Genomic DNA, 25,714 nt, shown 5'->3' with positions numbered 1-25,714 from the left:
TGCATATAAGACACACACTCAGCAATTCTCAGAACAGCTAAGGGGATCTTCTTCTGTACCCTTAACATTACAGACGACAGATTAACTCTCAGCTTAGGTCTAGATACTAAGACCATTTCTAAAGCTTACCTTTCGGACAGGAGGTTTGGTTATGATGTCTTCAAAATTATCTTCTATTTTCAAAGTTTGAAAATTTTCATGTAATATTCCTATTTTCTTATCATTATCCCACCCTGCTGGACTGGAGAGAAATGCACATAAAACTATCAAATATTTACACTATCATTTTTTTCACTTAACCCATGGAACATTTTTGGGGAGTTAAGGGAGCACAGCACTATGGACTGGACATGTGGCAGCTTAGTGCATGCAGTGAAGTGCTCTACCATTGAGCTAGAGCCCCAGGGACCAATCTCGGGACCTCATGCATGCTAGAGAAGCATTCTAGCAGCCCCTCCCACAAAAGACTGTAAAACCAAGTCCACACTCCATTTCGGTCATCATATACTGTAACAACTGAATACACAGATGCACTAAAAAGGCACCTCACAGACAATTTAGCTAAAACAGCACAGAACTTGCAAAAGACAGGCAGTAAACTGAAAGGCAGTGAGATGTAGGTCCGGACAGGTTATAAACAAACTATCTATCCCCACCCACTTGTCACGAGGGCCTCCCAGTCCCATCTCAAAACGGAACACGGAGCCTGAGCAACAGCACATTATAAACTGTGCTTGAGCACACTTACATAAACACTGCATCCTTTTCCACCACCACCGCAGGGATCTTGTAGGGGAACCCGTACAGCTTCTGGACGATGTATTTATAAACTAAGTCTATGTTCTTGTTCTCTTTTACTGAAGTGTAAATAAGTGCTGCACCATCTAGTCATCTCATTAAGGAAAAAAGCATGAGATTCATGAAGGTACCATAAACCATGTTTTCAGCTTAACATGCACATTCATATGCACAGTGTGGCTTAGGAGGAAGTATACAGGGTATCTAATATGATGATACACTTAGCAAGAAGTTCTGAATTACCCAGCACTGAAAAGGAGAAGCAGGAGGACCAGAAGTTCAAAGTCATCTTCAGCAATACAGAGAGTTTAAAGACAGTCTGTGATATGTGAGACTGTCTCAAAAAAATTTTTTTTCAAAAGTAAAAAATACTTATGTGCTATAAGGAAAATAAAATATTTTTTTATAATTTAGTTTAGGAGGGTAGGTGTTTCATGAGGCTAAGAACTATAAGTAAATTTAACAATAATGACACCACTACCATATTTAAAGTACATGAAAATGCTGGGCATGGCAGGACACATCTGGAATCGTAGCACCAAGGAGGCTGAGGCAGAAGGATCATCAGTTTGCAGCCAGCCTGGATCACAGAGTGATGCCTTGTCTGAAAGGGGAATGAACGGGAGCAGAGCCTTAAGAGATGGTATGAGGGGTAAGAGTGCTTCCTGTGAAAGCAAGAGGACCCAGGTTCAAATCCAGCAACCATCTGGATCTAAAAGCTAAACATGTGGGAGGCCGAGACAGGTGGACCCTAGGAGCTTGTTGGCTGGCCTGGCCTGACTGGTGATCTTCAGATTCGGTAAGAAACCCTGTCTCAAAAGATAAGGTGGGCAGCAACAAAGAAGACTTCAGCATTCCCTGTCTGTTACACATATATGGCATGGACAAATACACCACACACACACACACACACACACACACACACACACACACACACACACACACACACACACGGATGGACGGAGAGACTGACTGGACGGATGGATGGATGGATGGATGGATGGATGGATGGATGGATGGATGGATACAGCTTTTTGGATTTTGAGACAGGGTTTCAGGATGTAGACCAGACTGGCCTTGAACTCATTATACAGCCCAGGCTAGCCTCAAACTCCATTCTATTGTCTCAGCCTCCTGGGTGCTGGGATTGCAGGCATGCTCCACCATGCCTGGCATAGTTTTCAGTCAGGTAGACTGACAATATACTACATTGTAATTTTCCACATATACCTGTGTATTAGTTGCTTTTTTGTTGCTGTGGTAAAGCACCAGAACCAAGGCAACTTATAGAAGGAACAGTTTATTTGGCTTACAGTTCCAGAGGGAGAACAGTCTGGCATGGCAGGGAGGCATGGCAGCAAGCAGCAGGATGGAACAGGATGCCAGTTCACATCCTTTACCACAAGCACAAAATAGAAAAAAAGTCTGTGCGTATTTTAACGCTAAAATCAATCTATCCATTTATCTATCTATCTATATCTATCTATCTATCTATCTATCTATCTATCTATCTATCTATCTATCTATCTATCTAAGGCATATACTATCTATCTATCTATCTATCTATCTATCTATCTATCTATCTATCTAAGGCATATACTTATAGGTATCATACGTAATTTTAGGTAAATATAAAATACTGTGGTTCCTAGGCTCTGTTGGGGGCTTGCTTGCTTTTTCTCTACAGTTTGGCTGGTTGATATGTGTGGAGTGTGTGTGTGTGTGTGTGTGTGTGTGTGTGTTTTGGAAACAGACTGTGTAGTCTAGGCTAGCCTAGAACTTAAAACCTCCTGTGTCAGTGTCCAGGTGCTTGGGTTACAGGCTGTCCCTCTACACAAAGCCCATCTGCAGTGACACACTTCCTCCAACAAGGCTGCACAGTCTAACCTCCTCCACCAGCACTACCAACTGGGAACCAGTATTCAAACAGACGAGCCTATGGGGAACAGTCTCACTCAAACCACCACAACCTGCAATTACTTTCTTAAGCACAATTCTTTAAACGTGGCAAATTAACGTTACACATGTAACAGAGCAGGCAAGAGCCATTAGTTGTGCCCCTCTTCCCAATCTTCCCCCCAATTTTTTAATGAACCATCCCTTTAGTGTGCTACTATAGACAAAGAGGCTTCTGTAATGACCCTTTTTCTTCAGTTCACATGAACTGACTTCAGAAAAACGACGTGTCTGTTTTAAAAACAAGAAAAAAAAAGTCAACACTGTAGATGCTGACCCAGATGGCTTTTTTCATGGGGAGATGCCCACCCAGAGCTGAATGTAGAGGTACAGCCCATAATCCCGACACTTAGAGGCTGACTCTCTCTCTCTCTCTCTCTCTCTCTCACACACACACACACACACACACACACACACACACACACACACCAAAACTCCAGAGAAAAACAGCCAACCCCCTCCCCCAGCCTCGGGATGTCCTGCTCATTCTCTCACTGGCCACCTTTTGTGTCCCATAAAAGCCCTTAGTATCTCTGTGCCCTTCTCCCAAGACAGAGACTTGAGAACAAACCTGCTCAGGACCAGCTTTGAATAAGTCTGTTTTTTCCCATTTACTTCTGTCTCCATCTCCCATATTTTCAACAGAGCAGAGAGAGCAGCACAAATTTAACACTACAGCAACACCTCAGACACCTGCATGTAAGTGACCTGGCAAGTGGACCGGTGGACTAATACTCACAGACTTTCTAAAGTCATCCTAATGGGTCTGCTTGTGGGGCACTGTTAAAGGATACACTGTAAACAGAACTTGCGGATGTGTGACTGGATAAAATCGAAGTGTTCATCTCTGTAGTCATGCTCTTTCTCCAATACACTAATGGCATCACACTGTGGATATAAAGCAATCATAAGACGGCATTACAGTAACTTTAATTTAAACACTGAAATCCAATAGGATAATGTAAACAACAAACAGTTCAATGTTTGAGAAGAGAACATAACAAGTTACCAGTACACTATGGTAACCGACTAACAGAACCTGGAATATCAAGAGACATCCTAAACAGCACTGGCTTCTGTGTTACACTCCATCTGGCCAGGATGCTGCAGACAGTTCCACTACATGAAAGAATAAAGACCAACAGACTTATGTCCAGTGGTCACATCTGCCATTCAGCCACCAATCTCCTAAATGAATGAGCTCATCCAACCCGACGTCAGCTCTACAGAACACAGCTATGTATTCCCTTCCACCCGTGGCCCTTCCCTCTTTCCTGGTGCTTCAATCACCTCATCACAGACTCACCATAACAAAGCGAGGCTGCCTGTGAACCACCACCTGCACAGTTAACAAGAATAGTTCTTCCTTGCTACAGAAAAACACTAAGGACAATACCACAAGGCATGTTCAAACACCATGACATCCAAATAATCTCACTGAAACCCTTCCAAATTCAAAGTGTAGAATATATGGGCTGAAGAGATAGCTCAGGGGTTGAGAGCACTGGCTCTCTTCCAGAGGTCCCGGGTTCAATTCCCAGCACCCACATGACAGCTCACAACTGTCTGTAACTCCAGTTCTAGGGAACCTGACACCCTCATACAGACACACATGTAGGCAAAACATCAATGCACATAAAAAATAAATAAATCTTAAAAAAAAAGAAAGTGTAGAATATAAAAAAGTAAACACTGTATATTGTTAATTATTATACGCAACAGTCTGGAGTCAAATTTCATATATAGATTTGTTACACATACATACATTATAGAACAGTCTTCCTAGATAATCATGAACACTAGCTTGACCATTTTAAATACTACTGGGTGACATTTCAAATGATTAAAGACATTTTATTATACTGTTGACATACTGGTGAAGTTCGGCAATTTAGTAAATAGCTTTTAACCTAAATAAGGGACTGGAGATGTAGCTCAGTGGTAGAGTATGTGTTACCTCCCAGCATCCTCTCACTCCTTAGAAAGGGTTAACCGAGTCAGGCGTGGTGGCACACTATATTTCATAAAATCTTAAGACACCGTGAGGTGTACTTTATATACATACTTTAGCGCATGAGCTTTAAAAAAGTGTGTGTGGGGGGGGAGAAAACAAAACAGAACCTGGAATATCAGTATAAGAACACCAAGACTGTGTGTCCTTAAAGGGATGGAAATGTGACTCAACTACATCAGCCTAAAGAATGACAGTGCAGAGGCTGCTGAAGTGACTCAGGGGGTGGCACTTGCCAGTTGACATCAGGCATTCTATCCCAGGTCCCAAATAGTCGAAGAGAGAGCCGCTGCCCACAAACTGTCCTCAGACAATTTGGTCACTATAGAAAAACTCACACACACATAAGACACAAATGCTTTTTATGCACTAAATTGTAGTTCCAAAATACTGATGTATTTACCAATAACCAGGGTCAAACAAACATGAACTACACACAGATTCCAGTGTATATAAAATAATGTTCTATAGAAAAGATGTAACAATGCATTACACCCAAATCACCACTTGAAAATCAGGTAACAGGTTTTTGGTTTTTCTTTTTTTTTTTTCCTAAGATTTATTTATTTATTATGTACACAGAAGAGGGTGCCAGATCTCATTACAGATGATTGTGAGCCACCATGTGGGTGCTGGGAATTGAACTCAGGACCTCTGGAGGAATAGTTGGTGCTCTTAACCTCTGAGCCATCTCTCCAGCCCGGTTTTTCTTTTTCTTTTTTTGGTTTTTCGAGACAGGGTTTCTCTGTGTAGCTTTGCGCCTTTCCTGGAACTCGCTTTGGAGACCAGGCTGGCCTCGAACTCACAGAGATCCACCTGCCTCTGCCTCCCAAGTAGTGGGATTAAAGGCGTGCGCCACCACCGCCCGGCCAGGTAACAGGTTTTAACTCATCTAAATACTTCCATCCTACTCCTTAGTTACTGATAAGTTTTATAAAATTTAAAATAAAACTTAAGCCAGGTCATTAGGGGTTTGTTTTGTTTTTAATCATTTTTATCCCAAAGATGAGCAGATTTCTGCACTTTCTTCTCATTATATGCACTTTTCCATAGTATAAAAAACAGGGATAAGGCTAGAGAGATGGCTCGGAGATTAAGAGCATTGGCTACTCTTCCAGAGGTGCTGAGTTCAATTCCCAGCAACCACATGGTGGCTCACAACCACCTGTTATGAGATCTGGTGTCCTCTTCTGGTCTGCAAGGACACATGCAGGCAGAACACTGTATACATGATAAATAAATATAAAAAAAAAAAAAAGCAGGAATAATTTCAGGCCTTTAGGGTTCTGTTAGTTCAAGGAGTGGGGCTCAATGGCAGAACATTTGCCTAGCATATTCAAAGCCCTGTGTTTTGATGGAATGGAATAGAACAGTTTATGTCCTGACACTTTCTCAACTATTCTACAATAGACAAATAGTAAAAACACATTACTTAGGACTAAGTGGAGAGAAAATGGGCTTAGCAGATAAGTTATACTTCAAAAGAAGTATCTTTTCATTACAAAATATATTCAGTATAAGATAAGGTCTAGCTATGTAGCACAGGCTGGTCTGGAACTCATGAGCTTCCTGCTTCCTAAAAGCTGGAATCCAGGTGCATATGCCACCATGCCCAGTAAGCCAACAGACTTTGAAAACGTGATTCTGTCAGCGCCTTTTAATAAATACACAGCTAACAAGTTCTTAATAACGGCATACCAACATTACATAACAGGGGATGAAAGTCAGCTGGAGGCGGGCAGCGGTGGCGACGCCTTTAATCCCAGCACTGGGAGGCAGAGGGAGATGGAGCTGTGACTTCGGGGCCAGCCTGGTCTACAGAGTGAGTTCCAGGACAGGTTCCAAAGCTAAACAGAGAAACTCTATCTCAACCCTCCCCACAAAAAAAAAATCATCTAGGAAAACTAACACTCCAAAAACAAAGCAGCTGCGTGCTGTTCGAGACTCCCAGGAAGCAAACTGACCTTTGTGCAGACCACGAGTACCGGGAGACCCAGGTTGTGTGTGAGTGTGTCTGCACCCAGCGGGAGGACAACGCTGTCATCTCTGTCCTCCTGCGCAGCTGTGGCTCTTCGCTGAGGGGAAGCTGGGAAGTCTTCTCCTGGCTCCACGTACTCTTGGAAGTCTCTAATCACTGCAAGTCCAAGTAAAGATGGTTTAGAAACGGCACTAGGTGAGCCTCCGCTATTTCTGCCACAATCTAAATCTACTTTTTCTGGGCTTAGATACCATCTTACATAGGAAAAAAAACAAACACTGACTTTATGGGCCCATGTTACTGGTTTTTTGTTTGTTTGGTTGGTTTTTTGGTTTATGGAGACAGGGTTTCTCTGTAGCTTTGTACCTTTCCTGGATCTCACTCTGTAACCCAGGCTGGCCTCAGACTCACAGAGATCCACCTGCCTCTGCCTCCTGAGTGCTGGGATTAAAGGTGTGGGCCAGCACCTCCGCCACCACCGCCTGGCTCACATTACTGGTTTTACAGCACAATTCCCCACTGACGACTCTACACAGTGGGGCTCTGTGCAAGGTCAGTTAGTTGTATAGGACTTTGGAGGCCAGAGAGATGGCTCAGTAGTAAAGGTAGCTGCTGCCAAGCCTGGTGACTGAATTTGATACCTGGGACCCACGAAGTGGAAGGAGAGAACCAACTCCTACCAATTGTTCTCTGACCTCTGACCTCCACAAGCACTTGCACCTGGATCCACACACACAAGTAAAAAAGACAACTGATTGTATTTAGTGTGTATCCTGCATATAGTCTCCACACGTGCGCACACGCACACGCACACACACACACACACACACACACACACACACACACACACACACACACACACTGAACCTTACACCCTCTGCCTTCTTTAAAGGCCAGACACTGCAGGAATTAGAGAAAACTAAATAAGGTAGAAAAAAAAATCTACAACTCAAGCATAGTACTGGGGCTGGAGAGATGGCTCAGCACGTAAGAGCACTGGCTGCTCTCCCAGAGGACCTGAGTTCAATTCTCAGCATCCACAAGGTGACTCACAATCATCTGTAACTTCAGTTGCAAGGGATCTGATGCCCTCTTCTGGTCTCCATAGGCATTCCACACACATGGCACAAAGACAGACATGCATGCAAAACATCCATACACATAAAATAAAATTTTTAAATAAAAAAAAAAAAAACAGTGCTTACTGAGCATGGGAGAATACACCTGTTTTTCTAGCATAACCTGAGTGGGAGTAATTCAGACTGTCCTTAAATCCTAGAGCTGGAGTTACAACATTGTGAACTGCCCATGGTGCTGAGAACCAAATTCTGCAAGAGCAATATGTGCTTTTAAATGCTGAGCCATCTTTCCAGCCTCTCCACTTTATGTTTTTTGAGACAGGGTCTCTTGCTGAACTTGTAGCTCACGTCTTCAGCGTGGCTAGCTTGTCTCTGCATCCCAAGTGCTTAGATTACAAATATGTTGTAACTCCAGCTCTAGGGGATCCAAAGTCTTTCCCTGGACTCTGTTAAGGATCTGCATCACATGTGTACATTTCTTAAAACATGCACACGAAATTAAAATAAAAGGGATCTACATGCACAAGTCTACACAAACTCACACATAACACACACAAGAGTATGAACTAGAAGCAAACACAGTTCTAGTACAAGCATGGATTAGGGGTTAGGGGAGGGAAACGACTCTACAGGCTATGACCATCAATGAAAGAAAACTACAGACTAAAATCTTTTAGGACAGTCAGGTGTGTGGCATATGCCTGTAATCTCAGCATTGGGAAGAAAAGCATGGAGATTTCAAGTCTGTGTCCAACCTAAGCTACAAAGGGAGACACTGTACCAAAACCAAACAAACATATACGTAACACTCTAATGTACTCTATAAATAACAAAACCAACTTAACGTCTTTTTATTTATGTTAACATCTTTTCATATTGACAAAGTTGATAAGACTACTAGTCACAAAACCTCTGGAAGTGAGCAACTGAAGAAAGGTTCACATTTTAGCCATAAAAATGATCTTTCAAAATGAATACACAGCAATAAAACACACTTCTACCAAGGAATTTACTATATTATATATACATGTAATATATGTATATATTAAATATTAAAAGTCAGTGCATCATTCAAGTTGAATTTCAAAATGATAGTCACATTATATTTCCTTCACTGAATCTTGTTTGTAGAAAAGACAATCAAAATGACTTTTATAGCCAGCTAAGATAGCTCCATCAGAAGCCCACGTTAGTATTTCTGACCACTCACACTTCTGCTCCATTTCTTTCATCTCCTCAGGGGGTATTTTCAGCTTGTCAACGTGCTCTCTCACCACACTTGCCCATTTCTGTAAGGAATCCAAAGCAGTCCAAGGCTTTGACATATCAACGACCAGTATAACCAGAGTGTCCTTCAGAGAAAGAGCATCCAGGGAGAACTTGAGTAGCCCTTTGTGATACAGGTCTCCATCCAAGATCCATACATTACATCTCGTTTGATCTATAAAGACAAAAGAATCCACACCATTTCTTCTAGCAGCACTATTAAGTCATTTGATTATCCACAAGAGATGTCTGTTATAATCGACAAAGTTCAACTATTTGGGTCAAGTATGGCAATTCAGAAAGGCCTAAAATGATGTAACAGGTAACTATAGGACAGAGCACCCCTTCTCTATTTCCTATTCCTTACTCGAGGGCGAGACATTAAATACCACGTTCACATTTTACCATCAGCAGATAGAGATATACACACTCAAGAAATTACACAAAAAGGACAATGGCCTATAGAAGAAAGAAAGACTGAGCAAATGAAAACAACTATGGGGATGATTACATTATTACGGGAAAATGAGGAAGAGGTGAAAAGGGGGTAGGCAAAACAATCACCACTGTGCAGGAGAACCAACTTCAAAACTGAGGGTTTTTTTTTTAAGGATGGCGAGAGGGCTAACATTCCACATGAGGGTGCTGTAAGATGCTTAAAGCCATACAATCTGAAACTTGACTTCACATCATTAGATGTCTAGACATAACTATTCACTGACCCAAGTGACATCCCAGATCTGCTGAGCAATGACAAACTGGAGAAAAGCCAACTGCAGTGGAGAATAGCAGGGTCCCCCCAAGTTGACTTCAGGAGGCCAGTGTCACACAAGCCACACTTACCATCCCGGTCTTCATCATGCACGTTTAAATACAAATACTCCAGGCCTCTTCCTTTCTTGTACTCCTCTATTCCCTGAATTTTTCTTATTAAGCTTGTTTTTCCAGCTCCATCTTCACCTAGATAGATAATTTTTAAAAAAGAAGAGAAAAAGTCTGTTTTAATTCTAATATGGACCAAGGACACTTCCTGGCATCATGTGAAAAGCCAGCTCAAGTGGCATCAGCCACAAAAGTAATCCGATGGAAGATAGATGGGCAGCTGTACCATTGAAAACAAAGTCTCCATACCAGACTCTCTTCTCCCAGTACTGCTATCACTCTTGGTAAATCTTTTCCATCCTGCTATAAATGGTGTCTTCTGTGGGGACAAAGTGGAATGCCATGGCATCAGGAAATGCTACATTTACATCATCCTAGTTTAATCTATAAGGAGCAAGGGGTTCCCTCTTAGCCTTCAGTCTGAAGAATCTCAGCTACAAAGAGACAGCATTTTTGTTATGTGGTGTCTCTTCACAGCAAAGAAAACAACCACATAAACCTGGAATGATGGTGCACGTCTGTAATCCTGTACTTAGTAGGTAGAGCAGAAGGTTCAGAAGTTCAAAGTCATCCTCAGCTACGAAGTCTGAACATAGGCTACATGAAACCTTGTATATTTTTCTTCACTTTATTTTTATTTTATGTATGCAGGTACTTTGCCTGCATGTATGTCTGTGCACAAGGTTCATGACTGGTGCCAGTGGAAATGAGAAAAGGCTGTCAGATCCCCTGGAACTAGAGTTACACATGGTTGGTTGTGAGGAGCCACATAGGTGCTGGGAACTGAACAGGGGTCCTCTGGAATAGCAGCCAGTGTTCTTAATGGCTATCCCATCTCTCTAGCCTATTTTCATTTTCATGTTGAAAGAGGAGGAGGAGGAGGAGGGTTAAAGGAGGAAAAGATGATGAAGCAGCAGCAGCAACAGCAGCAGCCAAGGCCACTTGTGTCATAGATCTGAATGACTGCCTCTATTCTCTGAATGCTGACACAAGATGATAGTGGCCACCTGTCCACTGTTCATTAGTTTTTTCTTCCTTCCTTCCTTCCTTCCTTTCTTTTTGGTTTTTCAGTATAGCCCTAGCTGTCCTGGAACTTGTACTGTAGACCAGGCTGGCCTCGAACTCACAGAGATCCACCTGCCTCTGGCTCCCAAGTGCTGGCATTAAAGGTGTGCATCACCACACTGGGCTCACTGGTGTTTCTAATCATGGTGTCAAGAGGAAACAGAGGTGAGACAGGAAAAAGAGAAGAGAATGGCAACACAGGCACATCCAACTCAAAACAAAGTGTTCCTGGGGGGTTATTGGAAAGATGGCTCAGTGGTTAAGAGTACCTGAGTTTGGTTCTCAGCACCCACAACAAGCGGCTCAGAGCTATCTGTAACTCCAGGCCCAGTGGGATCCAACAGGCATCAGCACATACTCATACGAAGACACACACACACACACACACACACACACACACACACACACACACACAAATTAAAATAAAGTAAACCTAATTAAAGTTTAAAAAAGCAAAGTATTCCAGATGCCAAGTGTCTTAGGTTTCTAATGCTGTAATAAAGACCATGACCAAAACCAACTTTGGTGTGTAGGGGTATTTCACCTTAGAGCTTTGAGTCATCATTCAGGGAAGTCAGGGCAGGAACTCAAGACAAGAACCTGGAAGCAGGAACTGAAGCAGGGACCATGGACCAGTGCTGCTTACTGGTTTGCTCTTTCTGCTTTCTTTTTTATATCTTTATTTTATTGAATGAATGTTTTGCCTACATGTATGTCTGTTCACCATGTGTGTGCCTGCCCTGTGGAGGTCAGAAGAGGGCATCAGATCCCCTGGAACAGGAATTACAGGCTCTGCAAGCCTGTATGCGTGTTGGGAATTGAACCTGGGTCCTCTGCAAGAGCAGCCAGTGCTTTTAACTTTTGAGCCATCTCTCCATCCCTCTTAGCTTTCTTATAACCATAGGACCAACTGTCCAGGGAGGGAATGGTCCATAGTAGGTTGGGATTTCCACATCAATCAAAAAAATGTTATACAGCTTGCCTACAGGCCAATATGACGGAGGCATTTTCTTAGTTGAAGTTCCCTCTTCTTTGATGACTCTAGCTTGTATTGAGTAGAGAAAAAAAACTAACCAATACACATCAGAAGTAATGATGCTTGTGTAGCTGGACTTTTCTTGCGGGGTCCGTGATGCTGGGCAGGACTGGAGAAAAATCCAGCTACATGCATGCCTATAATCCCAGCACTTAGTAGACTGAGGCAATGGAATGAGAGCTTGAGGCTAACCTGGGCTACACAGTTAATTCAAAACCAGACTATAGATACTACAAGCAAAAGAAGGTACCTCACAACATTTACTACCATATTATATCTGTAGTTGAAGACTGGTTATTTCCATGAATCATTTTCCAACACCTCATTATTAGTAAATACAACCATAAGTATCTCTCAGAATTTTGACATGATATACATACTTACATACATATACACATAAATAATACATACGTACATACATATTAAATGAGATCGGCATGTTGAAAAGGCATTTGCACTCCATTGTTCATTGCAGCATTATCCACAATGCCAAGATATGAAACTCAACTTAAGAGTCATCATCAGATGAATAATAGATAGAAAATTCAGTAAAACCAGGCATGGTGGTACATATCTATAATCACAGCATTTAGGATTTGGAGGCAGGAGGATTATAAATTGAAAAACAACCTCAACTTTATGAGTTTGAAGCCAGTTAAGGCTACATGAGACCCTGCCTCAAAAAATAAAAAGAGGGACTGGAGAGATGGCTCAGAGGTTAAGAACGCTGGCTGCTCTTCCAGAGGCCCTGAGTTCAATTCCCAGCAACCACATGGTGGCTCACAACCATCCCTAATGAGATCTAGTGCCCTCTTCTGGCATCCAGGCATATATGCAGACAGAACACTGTATACATAATAAATAAACAAATTTAAAAAATAAATAAATAAAAAGAAGCATATAGATATACAGGAGATTGCTACAGAGTCATAAAAGAAATCCTAAATTTGTGAAAACATGAAATGAACTAAGAGAACACAATGTTAAGTGAGATAAGCCAGGCACAAAAGACAAATACCACAGGAATTTCCCTTCTATATGGAGCTAGAGACTGAGCCCACAGTGTGCAATGCTTGTTCCCAGGATCTGGGGAACTGGTGAGGCACAGATCACAAAGATCACAAAGTCTCAAGTAGAAAGGGAAAGTAGTATCAGGGTTCTCCTGCGCTGCTGTAAGCACCAAGACTTGCAGCACCCTGCAGCGTGTGTGAGGACTGCCCAGAGCATGTGGAGGCTTCTCATCACAAGACCGGCAACATACAACATGACAAGCCATTGCCCAGGGTGCATATGTCCCACACAGTATGTTGTGCACAGCAAGCATGTATAATTTTACCTAATTAAAAAAAGAATGTGGCAATTAAATGAGTATTCCATGCTACTTTTATGGTATACTATTAAACTAGCCATCAAAACAATAGATTAGGTTAAAAACAGTAATATCTATGATAATAACAGTAATTCCCATGATAAATCATCATGCTTAAAAGCCAGAGATAAAGCTAACTGCTGTAATGTGGGATATGTTGAAAGTGTTTGCTATATTAGTCTTGCGATTGAAATTCTCTTAGCTCTATATAGCATTATAGCATTTAACTTACAGCTTTCAAGCATTTAATTGTTTGAAAGCTATAAGGAAGAAAATTTCTATCCATCACCTCAGGAGGCTGGAGTAGATCCTCACACTAAAGATAATTTGAATCACCATGTTCAAAGAGCTATAGGAAAGCTTAAGAGATCTGTGCCTGCCTACAAACCACCAACTAGAAATTTAAAACAAAACAAAAAAAAAGCTGTGTTAGTTTTGGCACATGCCTTATAATCCCAGCACTTAGGAGGCAGAGCCAGGTTGATCTCTGTGAGTTCGAGGCCAGCCTGGGCTACAGAGTAAGTTCCAGGACAGCCAGGGCTACACAGAGAAACCTTGTCTCGAAAAACAAAAGAGAAAATACAAAACTCCACCTGCTCCAGTCACTGTCCTAAGAAGTAAGGAGCCTAGCGATGCCTGAAGTCAGACAGCTCTGCAACTAATGCAACACTGCAGCCAAAGCCTGCAGGCCTCATTAACCACCGGAGTTAATCATTCAGGAAGAGAAAAGGAGTGCAGAGACCCAGGCAAAGGAGTGTCCTTCTAACAAGGACAAATAAACACTTGGCATGGTGGCACAGCCTATAGTCCCAGCACTGTGTGAAGTGAGGTAGGATCCCAAGCTGGAGGCCAGCATGCCAGGCTATGTAGAAAGTAGACCAAGGAGGCCAGCTGGAGGCCAGCATGCCAGGCTAAGAAAGTTAAACTGTCCTTAAGACGACAGCTGGGGAGCCACCAGCAGTTTAGATATTTTAGAAAGATTGCGTGGCAGAAGCCAGGAAGCCAGACTCACCCAAGATTAAGTCTGGGACAGGCCTAGTGGCACAAGTCTGTAGCCACTGCTATTCAGGAGGCTAAGGCAGGAATATTTCAAGTTCAAGTCTTGCCCTAATTACAGAGTGAGTTCAAGATCAACCTGGGCAACTTAATGAGACCTACCTAAAACAAAAACAAAACTAAGATGGCCAACAGGAGTAAAGGCACTTGCCACCAAGCCCAACAACCCGAGTTTAGTCCCTAGGACCCACAAGATGGAAGGAAAAGAGAACTGAGTCCTGTAAGTTGTCTTCTGACCTCCTCAACATGCCAGGGCGTGCACACCTGTGTACAGGGGGTGGGGGACGAACATATATGTATACACAGATACAGACACACACACACACACACACACACTTTCTCTCTCCCCCAAAACAAATTAACGAGAGAGAGAGAGAGAGAGAGAGAGAGAGAGAGAGCGCTAAGGCTGTAGCTCTGTAGCTCTGTGACAGAGCACTTAGCTAGATGAATCTGGCAGCACGTTCTATCCCTAGAACCACCACAGTAACAACAATAACAAGTCAAACTAACCGACTTCGCCTCTGCTGGCTCTTCTCACAGAACTCCCCAGCACACACATGCTGCACTGAGTCTCCGACTGGAAGCTGCAGAAGGCCGAGTATTCTGATGGTTTTGCTCACTGCCCCACTGCCTACACAGTGTGACAAAACTATCCACTCACCTCTGTCTTTGTAGAGTGGTCACTGAAAGGTGCCATCAACTCAGTACTAGCCCAGATTCTTGTGAGTTTCACAAATCCCCTTTCCTATTTTAAAGACTAGTTTAGGCTAGATGTGATGATATCAGCATACCCTTAATCCCAGCACTCAGTAGGCAGAGGCAAGTGGATTTCTATGAGTTCGAGGCCAGCCTGGTCTACAAAGCAAGTTCCAGGACAGCCAGTGCTGTTGCACAGAGAAACCTTGTCTTGAAATTTTTTTTTTTTTTAACTGTTAACCAACCAAAGTGCTGAGAAGCCAGGGCAAAAAAGATGACATGGCAGGAATGTTGTCATGCATGTTTCCATTTCCTAAAATACTACTCTTAAAGTAGGTAAGTGGCCTCTGTAAAACTGGGATATGGGAAGGGAAAGATGGCTAGGCAGTTAAGAGCACTTGCTGATCTTGCAGAGGACTAGAGTTCAGTTCCCAGCCTGCCTGTAGGTGGTTTCAACCACTTGTAACTCCAGCTCCAGGAAAGCAACATCGTCTTGGAGCCCCCAAGGGCATCCCATCACACACAAACATACTCAAGTACAGAAACATGCACATACATACACCCATTAAATAAACAAACAAACAAACAAACTTATGCTGGGTGGTGGTGGCACACTTTTAATCCCAGCACTCTATAGGCAGAGGCAGATGGATCTCTGTGAGTTCAAGGCCAGCCTGGTCTACAGAGCAAGTTCCAGGACAGCCAGGCTACACAGAGAAACCCTGTCTCAAAAAAGAAAATTAATAATGAGACACAGAATTGGGATATAGCTCAGTGGCAGAGGGCTTGCCTAGCACACACAAGGCACTGGGTTTGATTTCCAGCAACAGAAAGAAAAACAAATGTATACAGTGTTCAGCCTGCATGCCAGAAGAGGGCACCAGATCTCATTATAGATGATTGTGAGCCACCATGTGGTTGCTGGGAATTGAACTCAGGACCTCTGGAAGAGCAGTCAGTGCTCTTAACCTCTGATCCATCTCTTCAGGCCCCTCACTTTGGTTTAAATTTGAACTGAGGAATAAGAATTGAGAGCTGTGGTTGCATTAGAAAAAAAAAACTGAAGTCCGGTAAGTGCTGGGTCTTGTGCGTGGCTCATGTGAGCACAGTACTGACAAACGACTACAGTCAGCTTACTCACAGTGGAGACTTCACTGTGAGTAAATGCAGCAGTGATCAACAAGCCTGTACTCCTTTGCTCATCCGTTGGTCAGACAAGGCTCTTCCCTGGCCGTGGCTAGGGCAAAGCAGTTCCCAACTGACATTCAGGGACTGTCCCCTGGTGATTTTGAATGGCCAACAAGCTAAAAATGTGTGGTGTCGGAGAATAACTTGAAGGGCTCAGTTCTCTCCTTCCACCATGTGGATGCCAGGGATTTCTTTTTTTCTTTTTCTTTTTCTTTTTTTTTTAGATTTCTTTATTTATTACATATACAGTGTTCTGCCTGCATGTAGGCCTGCAGGCCAGAAGAGGGCACCAGATCTCATTATAGATGGCTGCGAGCCACCATGTGGTTGCTGGGAATTGAACTCAGGACCTCTGGAAGAGCAGTCAGTACTCTTAACCTTTGAGCCATCTCTCCAGTCCCGGATGCCAGGGATTTCTAACCCAGGTCATCAGGCTTGGCAGCAGGAGCCTTTACCCACTAAGCCATCTCACCAGCCCATATTAAGATACTTTGTAGCCTCAACTTACATATGAAGAATGTGAAGATTTGGATGTGACCTCTAACTGTGACATCCCATCACCAGCTGTGTGAACCTGGACACATCAGGGACTATGTCCACAGTGGTGGACTGAAATTCTGTTACTATTATTATTTATTAGATCCGTGACAATGTAAGAATGAAACTCCTGTAGGACCAACAGGAGTACTTTAAAAGAACATCAAGGAAACATGAAGCATGTGAAAGTGAGAAGCCACACACAGCAGGTGATGTGACTGCTGTCCTAAACACTGAAGCATAGCACTGTTCCTAGGGTTTCACAGAAGTTACTACAAATCGTGCTCACAGGCTAGAAAGTGGGTGGCACTGTCTGAAATGCAAAGCAACTCATGAGCACACTAAGCCACATTACTACCTTGTGCCTGGATCAACCCCCTGTCATTCATGACAATGAGTCAAATTAAATAGCACTCTGCATTCTTTTTTCTCTTTCTTCTCTTTTGCTGAGACACTGGACTCCTGCTTAGCATAGGTTTGGTGCCACAAACCTTCTCTGCAGAGCTTTAGCTGGCATCTCCACACCCCTGATAGATACATCAGGGTACACATCATGATAAATAGGTGAGAAGGAATCCCCAACCTGCCATATAAAAACAAGATGCAATTTTATTTGGTCTTGCATGATATAACATAAACCAACATGTTTCATCTGAACCTTCTAGTGACAAAAGCCATGAGGGACCTTTCTTATTGTTTTTTTGTTTGTTTTATTTTTTGAGACGGGGTCTCTCTACCAAGCCCTGACTGTCCTGGAAATCCCTATATAACCAGGTTGACCTTGAACTCAAAGAGATCTACCTGCCTCTGCATCCTGGTGTGCACCACCACACTAACCTCACGAAGGACCTTCATTCAACTACTTTTAGCTCAGATCTTCCACTTAGCCCTCCACAGGTTATATGGAGGATCCAGAGAGATGGGGGCTTTTGATCTGCTCCCATCTCTCAGTGGGCATCTCCCTCCCTGGTGGGGTAAAGTGGAAATAGGCTGTAACCCAGCTGCAGCCATGGGTAACATTGGTGCACCTGTTCAGAATGAATGCTCAGAAGCATCAAGGAGTATCTGTAGAGCAAAAAGACAAAGCCAGTCTTGAATACTAGTGAAACTGTGAACCCTGAGACACAAAGCCCTTGTCTGTAAAACAGCAGAAACACTCACTAAACATCACATCACCTAGGAGAACCTCAGCACGAGTAACTGGCATAACAGGATAGTTCCCATCACATGAAAATTAGAAACTTATTCTCAGTTATTTTTCTGACTCTCACAGACTGATAAAAAGGAAATTAAAAATCAGTTTAATTCAATAAACACCAAGGCCAGTAAATGCTGATCCCAATGGCTGTCACTAGCTCCTCTGCTCCAGAGGTCAAAGTCTTACTGAACTAAAGGCTCTTTATCAGAAACTATGGTATGCATTACTTAGCAATGTCACTCGTAGGGATTTATTCCAAAGATAATACTGGGTACATGGAAAATAAGATGTAACAAATAATGGCCTGTAATCAACCATAATTACGATACAGCCAAATATACTATTATTCAATACAGAAAGATAAAGCCGGGCTGGTGAGGTGGCTCAGCACATAAAATGCTTGCCAAGCAAGCCCAACAATCTGAGTTTGATCTCTGGATCATACATAAAGGTGGAAGGGCTTCCCATATGTGGGCTCTTGCAGAATTTCTGGGAGTTTCAGCTTTATTTTCAACCAACACTGATTTTACATGCTTATGCATGCTACTCTGCTACACCTTTTGGTTGTCATAAAGATGTGCAAGTAAGTTAGCATACACCAACTCAAGGGCTTTATTTAATGACTAGTATTTGGAACAAATACCTCTTTCCATTCAGCTTAGGAAATGTTTTGTAGAAAAAAAAACCTAAAATGTCATAATCTGCTTCTTATGTTCTTACTGTTTTAAGTTATTTATTCACTGCTTTTTGCTGTTGTAAGAGGGCATCTTGCTATGTGGCCCAATTGACATACAACTCTAGCACAGGTTGGTCTCAAACTAAATTCCTCAGCCTACAGAATGCTCAGATCACAAATATGTAACACAAAACTTGGTTGTGATGCAATATCTTTTAACAATTCATAATAAAAACAGTGTCAATTTTCAAAGTAAAAAAAGGTAGGAGGAGAAAACTGGCTCAACAAAGTTGTCCTCACTCCACACCACACAAATAATACATATTTAAATATATAGTTATATAAATAAATAATTTATATGATATATATGTAGTTGGTTTTGTTTTTTGTTTTGTGTTGCGTTTTGGTTTTGTGTTGTTTTGTTTCTGATAAGACCTCTCACTATGTTGACCTGGATCTCACTCTGTAGACCAGGCTGGCCTCGAACTCACGGAGATCTGCCTGCCACTCCTCCCAAGTGCTGGGATTAAAGGCGTGCACCACCACGCCTGGTAGCTGGCTTCATTTTTTTTTTTTTAACATTTTATTTTTCTTTCTCTAGCATGAAACATGCACAACTTTTAAGTTAGTGACTTCCAACTTTAAAGGTTTCTAGACATAATGTCTTTTTGTTCTTTTAACATCATGAAGTATGAAATTATCTCAATTTATAGGTCAGGAAGTGGTGTCCACAATGCCACAGCTTCCAAAGACGGACAGAGTCTCCTCCAAGCTGCCTGGCCTCTAGGTGGACTCCTCCACCACACCTGAGGTCCCTCGGCCTTTCTCGCAGGTATTCGCACCTTTCCACTGTCCCTCACCATCTCCTCCCCAGTGCACTTCCAGCAACCGCCTTCTCATGGGCACTGCTTCACACTGACATTTCATCCAACTCCTGCTACTCTGTCATCTCTCCGTACGACTTTACACGCTTCTGGAGGGCAGAAAGGGAGTCTCAACCCAGTTTTCCTTGGATGACTCTGCACAGTGTAATTCTAAAACTGCTGAAGAAATGAACAAAGAGGTGATCTATTAAGCCAGAGAAGATAGGTTTGCCCAACAATTCAGGGTTCTGCTGTTCGGTTTTTTTGGTTTTTTTTTTAAGTTGTTTTTGAGACAAGAGTCTCATGTAGTCCAGGCTGGACTCTGATTCACTATGCATTGAGGATGACTCTGAATTCCCAATCCTCTTGTCTCCACCTCCCAAGCACTGGGAGTGTATGCCACCACGTCCAGCTACTCTCCTGAATGTTCAGAGTGCTTCCGCTGGCACTCTCTTTCAGTGAACTTCACTGCAGCTGAAGAACCATTCTACCGGTCTGTATCGATCACTCTTGCAGTTCTGCTCTCTGTTTTGACAGTTTATACAACACTGCCATATTTCATTCATTCAGGTATTATCTGTGGCTGTTTGGGGACTAAAGAGCAGAACTAAGGAATTGCAAGAGACTATATGACTCACACGGCATACAGTATTTAGTATCTGATCCTCTACAGAAAACTTTGCTGGCCTTGACTTTTTGTTTCCCAAGACAGGGTTTCTCTATGTAGTTTGGCTGTCTTGGAATTCACCCTATAGACTAGGCTGGCCTCGAACTCAGAGACCCACCTGCCTCTACCTCCAGAGTGCTGGGATTAAAAGCGTGTGCCATCTAGCAGCCCTGACTTTCTTTTAAAGATTTATTTATTTATTATATATACAGCATTCTGTCTGCATGTATACCTGCATGCCAGAAGAGGGCAACAGATCTTATTATGGATAGTTGTGAGCCACCATGTGGTTGCTGGGAAATGAATTTAGGACCTCTGAAAGAGCAAGCAGTGCTCTTAACCACTGAGCCATCTCTCCAGCCCCATGCCCTATTTTAAGATAACAGTATGCCATCTGATCCTCATAACATTTTGTATTTGGTATTTTTTTTAGTAATAACATATACTAAACACATAATTTCATGCTAATCCTCATCTCAGGATATGAGAGACGCTCTTCTTTGTATCATTCTATCACTGGCATTATAGTCTCATAATCACTAACCCAGAAAACAGCATCGACATAACTAATAAAAACCTGTTTCCTATGGTTACAGAACCCTTGTGATCTTTAATCCCTGCTCCTAAAAGAGTAATAGTTCAGGGGCTTAGGATCATCTCAGTGGTAAGAGTGTCTGCCTCTTATGCGTGAGGCTCCGGGTTCAATCCCTACTACCCACCCCACCCCCACTAAAAAAGGAATAAGATACAGATATAGGTAGAATGATTAAGTACTATCATAGTCCTTCTGGGCTTCACTATGAGCCAGGCCTAAGTAGATTAATAAGTCTGTTTATTCACAAGTGTCATGACCAGTTATATCCCTCAATAAGCCACATCCAAAAGCCCAATAAGCACTTGGATTTTCTTCATCTTTTCCTGTTAGGTATTTTTTGTTGTTGTTGTTCTGTTTTTTAGGAGTTATTTTTTGTTTGGGTTTTTGGGGGGTTTGTTTGTTTTACGTTTATGAGCGTTTACCCTGCACATGCGTATGTGCTCCACTTGTGTGCCTGGTGAGGAGGCCAGAAGAGGGTGTCAGATCCCCTGGACCGGGAATTACAGATGGCTGTGAGCCACCATGTGGTCCTGGGCCCTCACTCTTGGTTTGCTTTGGGTTTTTTTGGTTTGTTGTTGTTGTTGTCTTACTATGTAACTGGGAATGGCTTTGCATTCCCGATCCTCCTGCCTGAATCTCCAAATACTGGAACAATAGGCACTCACCACCAAATCTTTTTAAAGACAAGGTCTCCCTATACAGCCCTGATTTATGTTTCTCATGCTTTAGCCTCCTGGATTAAGACCAGATTTTTTTCCTTTAAATAATTACTGGTATTTTGGGTCAAAAATAACTAATGACTAGTAAGAGTTTTGTATATGGCATTGTCTTCCTTGAAGGGACTTCAAACCAGTTGGAAAGCTATACCAGGGCAACACCACACAGGACCCTTAACAACAGTATGCGTTTGGAGAACCTACTGAACATGCCGGGCGGTGGTGGCGCACACCTTTAATCCCAGCACTTGGGAGGCAGAGCCAGGCGGATCTCTGTGAGTTCGAGGCCAGCCTGGGCTACCAAGTGAGTTCCAGGAAAGGCGCAAAGCTACACAGGGAAACCCTGTCTTGAAAAAAAAAAAAGAGAACCTACTGTACTGTATCTAAATGCCATCACCTCGTCTATAAATTGGTGCTATCATCTACCTTCGAGATTGGGCGATAGACCTGTAGATGAGATGTGTATGAAAATGTTTTTGAGAGATAGCTCAATGGTTAAGAACACACACTGCTCTTGCGGGGACCTGAGCTTGAATCACAGCATCTGTATCAGGCAGCCTACAATTGCCTGTGTAACCCCAGCTCCAGGGGACCCTGACACCTCTGGCCTCTGTGGGCACTTGCATTCATGTGTATATAACCCCACCCACCCACACACACATAGACATAATTGAAATAATAAAAATAAATCTTTAAAAGGCAAAAGAAATACTTTTGATAATCCCTTACATATAGTTCTGACTCCTTTATCCTTCTAGAGGAAAGGTGAACTAGCAAGCTAAGGGTTAAACTGTGGTGTGTGGCTAATGCAGTATAGCTATGCAAGGGATTCAGACAAAGGCCTACATCATCCCTCCTTACTAGGTGAATTCTGAAATACAAAGCCTTGTTAATGGGCTCAGACTTCTTTTTTCTTTGAACATAGACTCCAAAACACCACCCTCACTCATGAGTGACACAATAGAGTCAGGCACCTATCTCCCTGGCCTGACTGTCTCAAACTCATAACAAAGACAACTGTACACCTACTGTGTGTTTCCTTCCTCTACCACCACAGACTGAACACTGCTATAACACCTGATAAGTAAATGTCTCTAAGAACTCCCTAGAGGAATTTTGGAAAAGTAACTGTATTTTTGCATAAACAGCATTTGAAAATTAATGATTAGCTTTTTCCAAAGCTGAAAAAGACTCAAGAAAACCCGAATAGTACTGAAAGAAAAACATGACATTTCAGGTTTATATAACTTGACACCAGATGGAGCTTTCTGAACTATTAAGTTCATAAGAAAGAAAATCTAGCCTAGGTAGAGGGGAGTTGAAGGAGTGTGTGGTCTCCAAGTATACCAAGTCTTATAGACTGACCTAGTGTCAGAAGGATCTAGAAAACACCAGAAAGAAACAAGACTGCCACTTTTTACTGGTGAGTTTCAAATGAAAAGAAATCTATATAACAGAGTAATTAAAACAGAATCCACTTCAAGGGGGTCATACAGTCTTAAATTCATTGTAGCAATTAGTAGTAACCTGTCTACATTAGTAATTAAAAGCATGCTCTGGAACTGGTTTTGTTTTGGTTGTTTTGGGACCCTCCTTTACCTCTGCCCTATCAATACTGCTTATGTAGGCAGCAATCCTTTCTTGTTTTTAAGGAAGAGGACAGGTTTACTGGGCACACTGCAACAGCAGCAGGCACAAGAGCGACTCAAGTCCATCACACAGTCTCGGCTGCCGGCTTTCCAGTGTCTCATTTGACCCTCCCACAATTCCAGGAGGCAGGCACTGTTATTTCCACAGCTCGCATTTGAAAGATGAAGGAACCCAGGTTTACAGACAGCAATCGACTTGCTTAAGATCACACGGTTAGTATGTGACGGGGCCTCTATTCAATCCAGGCTATCTGCACGTGGTGCTTTCAATCACATGAAAAGAAAGGTAAGGTACAAAGCTGATTTTCCAACTAGCTTGACCACAGCTTTATACAACACAAAGATGTACGCATATAATGACAGGTCATAGAAAATGAGTCATTTCTTCCTACCTACCCATTCACAGTCAACTGCGGAGCCTCTCAGGTAGCAATTCTTAGGCACACATAACAAAAACTCTTCAGGCACAGCTTCCCAGCCTTTTGGCTAAAATTCAAGAGTCTAAAGTCTTGAGACACCCATATCAAAGTTTTAAAATCTGTCATCTTATTATACACTCCAATATCTTGCATGTATTTAAAAAAAAAAAAGAAAAGAGAAGATAACAAGAAATTTCTCCTGGAGCTGGAAAACTTGCAAAAATGTGAGGCTGGGATTGTCTGTTGGCCTTCGGTCCTTTATCCCCACTTTCCAGCCAGCAGAGACAAAAAAAAAAAAAAAAAAAATACTTAAGAGAAGGAGGAGAGACAGGTCTCCCTTATTCTAGCCATTCGGCTGAAGGAACTCAATGAGAACGCTGTTCTACTGCCCTTTACAAATTTCAGAGTTATTAGGTGACAGTTAAAAAGCCAACTGCAACCCGAGCACACAGCACCGAGAGAACGGGAGAACGCTGATTCAAATAACACTCATCACGACCCAGTCTCTGGCTCCTGTCAATTACACAAAAGAGTCAGCTATTAAATATTAATGGCATGCATTTGCGCTGGAGCCCTCCTGCTACCAATCTCTGTTATGAAAGGAAAACTGTCCCCGTTTGTCTAGGTAGAAGCTCAGACCACTAGGATTCCCTTGGCTGGTTATGTTCATTCTGCCTCTCCCAGGGGAGATGACACGGCCACCCCACATCCCAGGGAGGAGAAGGGACGGGAGGGTCCAAGCCGGGAGGACCTGGTCCCCTTGTCCCCCAGCTGTCAGCCGCAGGCTGGGAGGCGGGGCGCGGCCGGGCCCCGCTGTCCGCACAAAGGGAGTGGGCGAGCGGATGGGTGACCCCGCAGCCCCGGCCAGGGCGGAGAGCACTTACCCAGCAGCAGCACGTTCTTCCCGGTCGGGAGCTTGGAGCGCGAGCGCGTGGACACCTCGCTGAGGATGCAGGACCTAACGGGGGAGCAAAGCGCAGGCTGAGGCCGGGCCCGGCCGAGGACGGGAACCGCCGGCCCCAGCTCCCGGGAGGCCCCGCCCGGCTCCCTGCTCCCGCGGGGCTCTGGGATCCCGAAGGCGTCCGCCCGGGCGAGGAGATAACCCGCGGGGGACCAGAGAGGGGTGCGGTCGTTACCAGAGGTTCTGTCCGTCCTCGTCGTCGCCCGCCGCGGGGCCGCCGCTGCCCGACGCCAGCTCGTTGGCCAGAGGCCCGCTGGCGTAAGTCGAGGCTAACCCGGGTGGAGATGAACCGAACGAGCCGACTCGCCCCACGGCCGCCATCTTGGTCGGGAATCACACCACTCCTGACAGGGCTGAAAGAGCGGGGCGGCGGCGGCGGCGGCGGCGGCGGCGGCGGCGGCGGGAACCCGGATATGGGCGTTCGGGGCTCTGGAGCTGACCGCGCCTGCGGGGGCGGGAACCAAGCCTGAGGGCGGGGCCTGGGGCGGGGCTGTCGGAGGAGCGGGACGCTGCTGCGCATGCGCGGTAGTCCAGACCCCGGGGGACTGCGCATGCGCGGACTCATGACTCGCTGTACTCAGTGGCGGTGCTGCTTTTTCCTGGGTCTCCAAGCTGAAACGCTGCTCCGCGTGCATCACCTGTCACCCGGGCTGCAGCGGTAGGGCGGGCAAGGTGTGTTAGGTGTGCGGCACAGCCGCCCACCCTTCGTTGGGCGCGGTAACCTGGGACCAGCGTGGATCCTGCGCTGCCCACCATTCAGTCGGTCCAAGCGGGGTTCGCAGCCTTTAACTGCGCCCAGGTACAAACCGGCTGTCCCCGTCCCCGCCGCCAGGGTTAGCGTCGTCCTGGATTTCTGGCCTTTCCTCTCTGCATTCTCAAGGGACGATGAGTACCTCAAGCTGGGCCCACATCTGGAGCCGGTTCTTCCAGTTTCTAAGCAGCTGCATGACAGATAAATGTTGGCAGCACTTGTACAATTAATGGTCTTGATGGGTTTCTGGTTTTGTTTGTTTGTTTCAGGAGGGGAATCTAATGTCGCCCAGGATAGAGTCT

The 25,714-nt window shown here is 43.8% G+C and overlaps 1 protein-coding gene across 1 annotated transcript in view; it reads right to left on the bottom strand.

Moving 5' to 3' along the window:
• Positions 1–25,102, bottom strand: part of Dync1li1 (dynein cytoplasmic 1 light intermediate chain 1) — a 32,555-nt gene extending 7,453 nt beyond the window's left edge. Inside the window, exons 1-8 of the mRNA XM_052723334.1 lie at positions 24,837–25,102; positions 24,585–24,658; positions 9,932–10,048; positions 9,033–9,263; positions 6,730–6,899; positions 3,549–3,642; positions 749–884; positions 130–241 (exon numbers count right to left, since the gene is read on the bottom strand). Coding sequence (XP_052579294.1) covers positions 130–241; positions 749–884; positions 3,549–3,642; positions 6,730–6,899; positions 9,033–9,263; positions 9,932–10,048; positions 24,585–24,658; positions 24,837–24,982 — 1,080 coding nt within the window. The 5' untranslated portion in view covers positions 24,983–25,102. The remainder of the gene's footprint in view (positions 1–129; positions 242–748; positions 885–3,548; positions 3,643–6,729; positions 6,900–9,032; positions 9,264–9,931; positions 10,049–24,584; positions 24,659–24,836) is intronic.
• Between the last annotated feature and the right edge of the window lie 612 nt (positions 25,103–25,714).

Source organism: Peromyscus californicus, unplaced genomic scaffold (assembly GCF_007827085.1).
Source record: "Peromyscus californicus insignis strain IS unplaced genomic scaffold, ASM782708v3 Scaffold_11__1_contigs__length_118956290, whole genome shotgun sequence".
NCBI lineage: Eukaryota > Metazoa > Chordata > Mammalia > Rodentia > Cricetidae > Peromyscus > Peromyscus californicus.
This window is presented reverse-complemented; position numbering and strand designations above follow the sequence as displayed.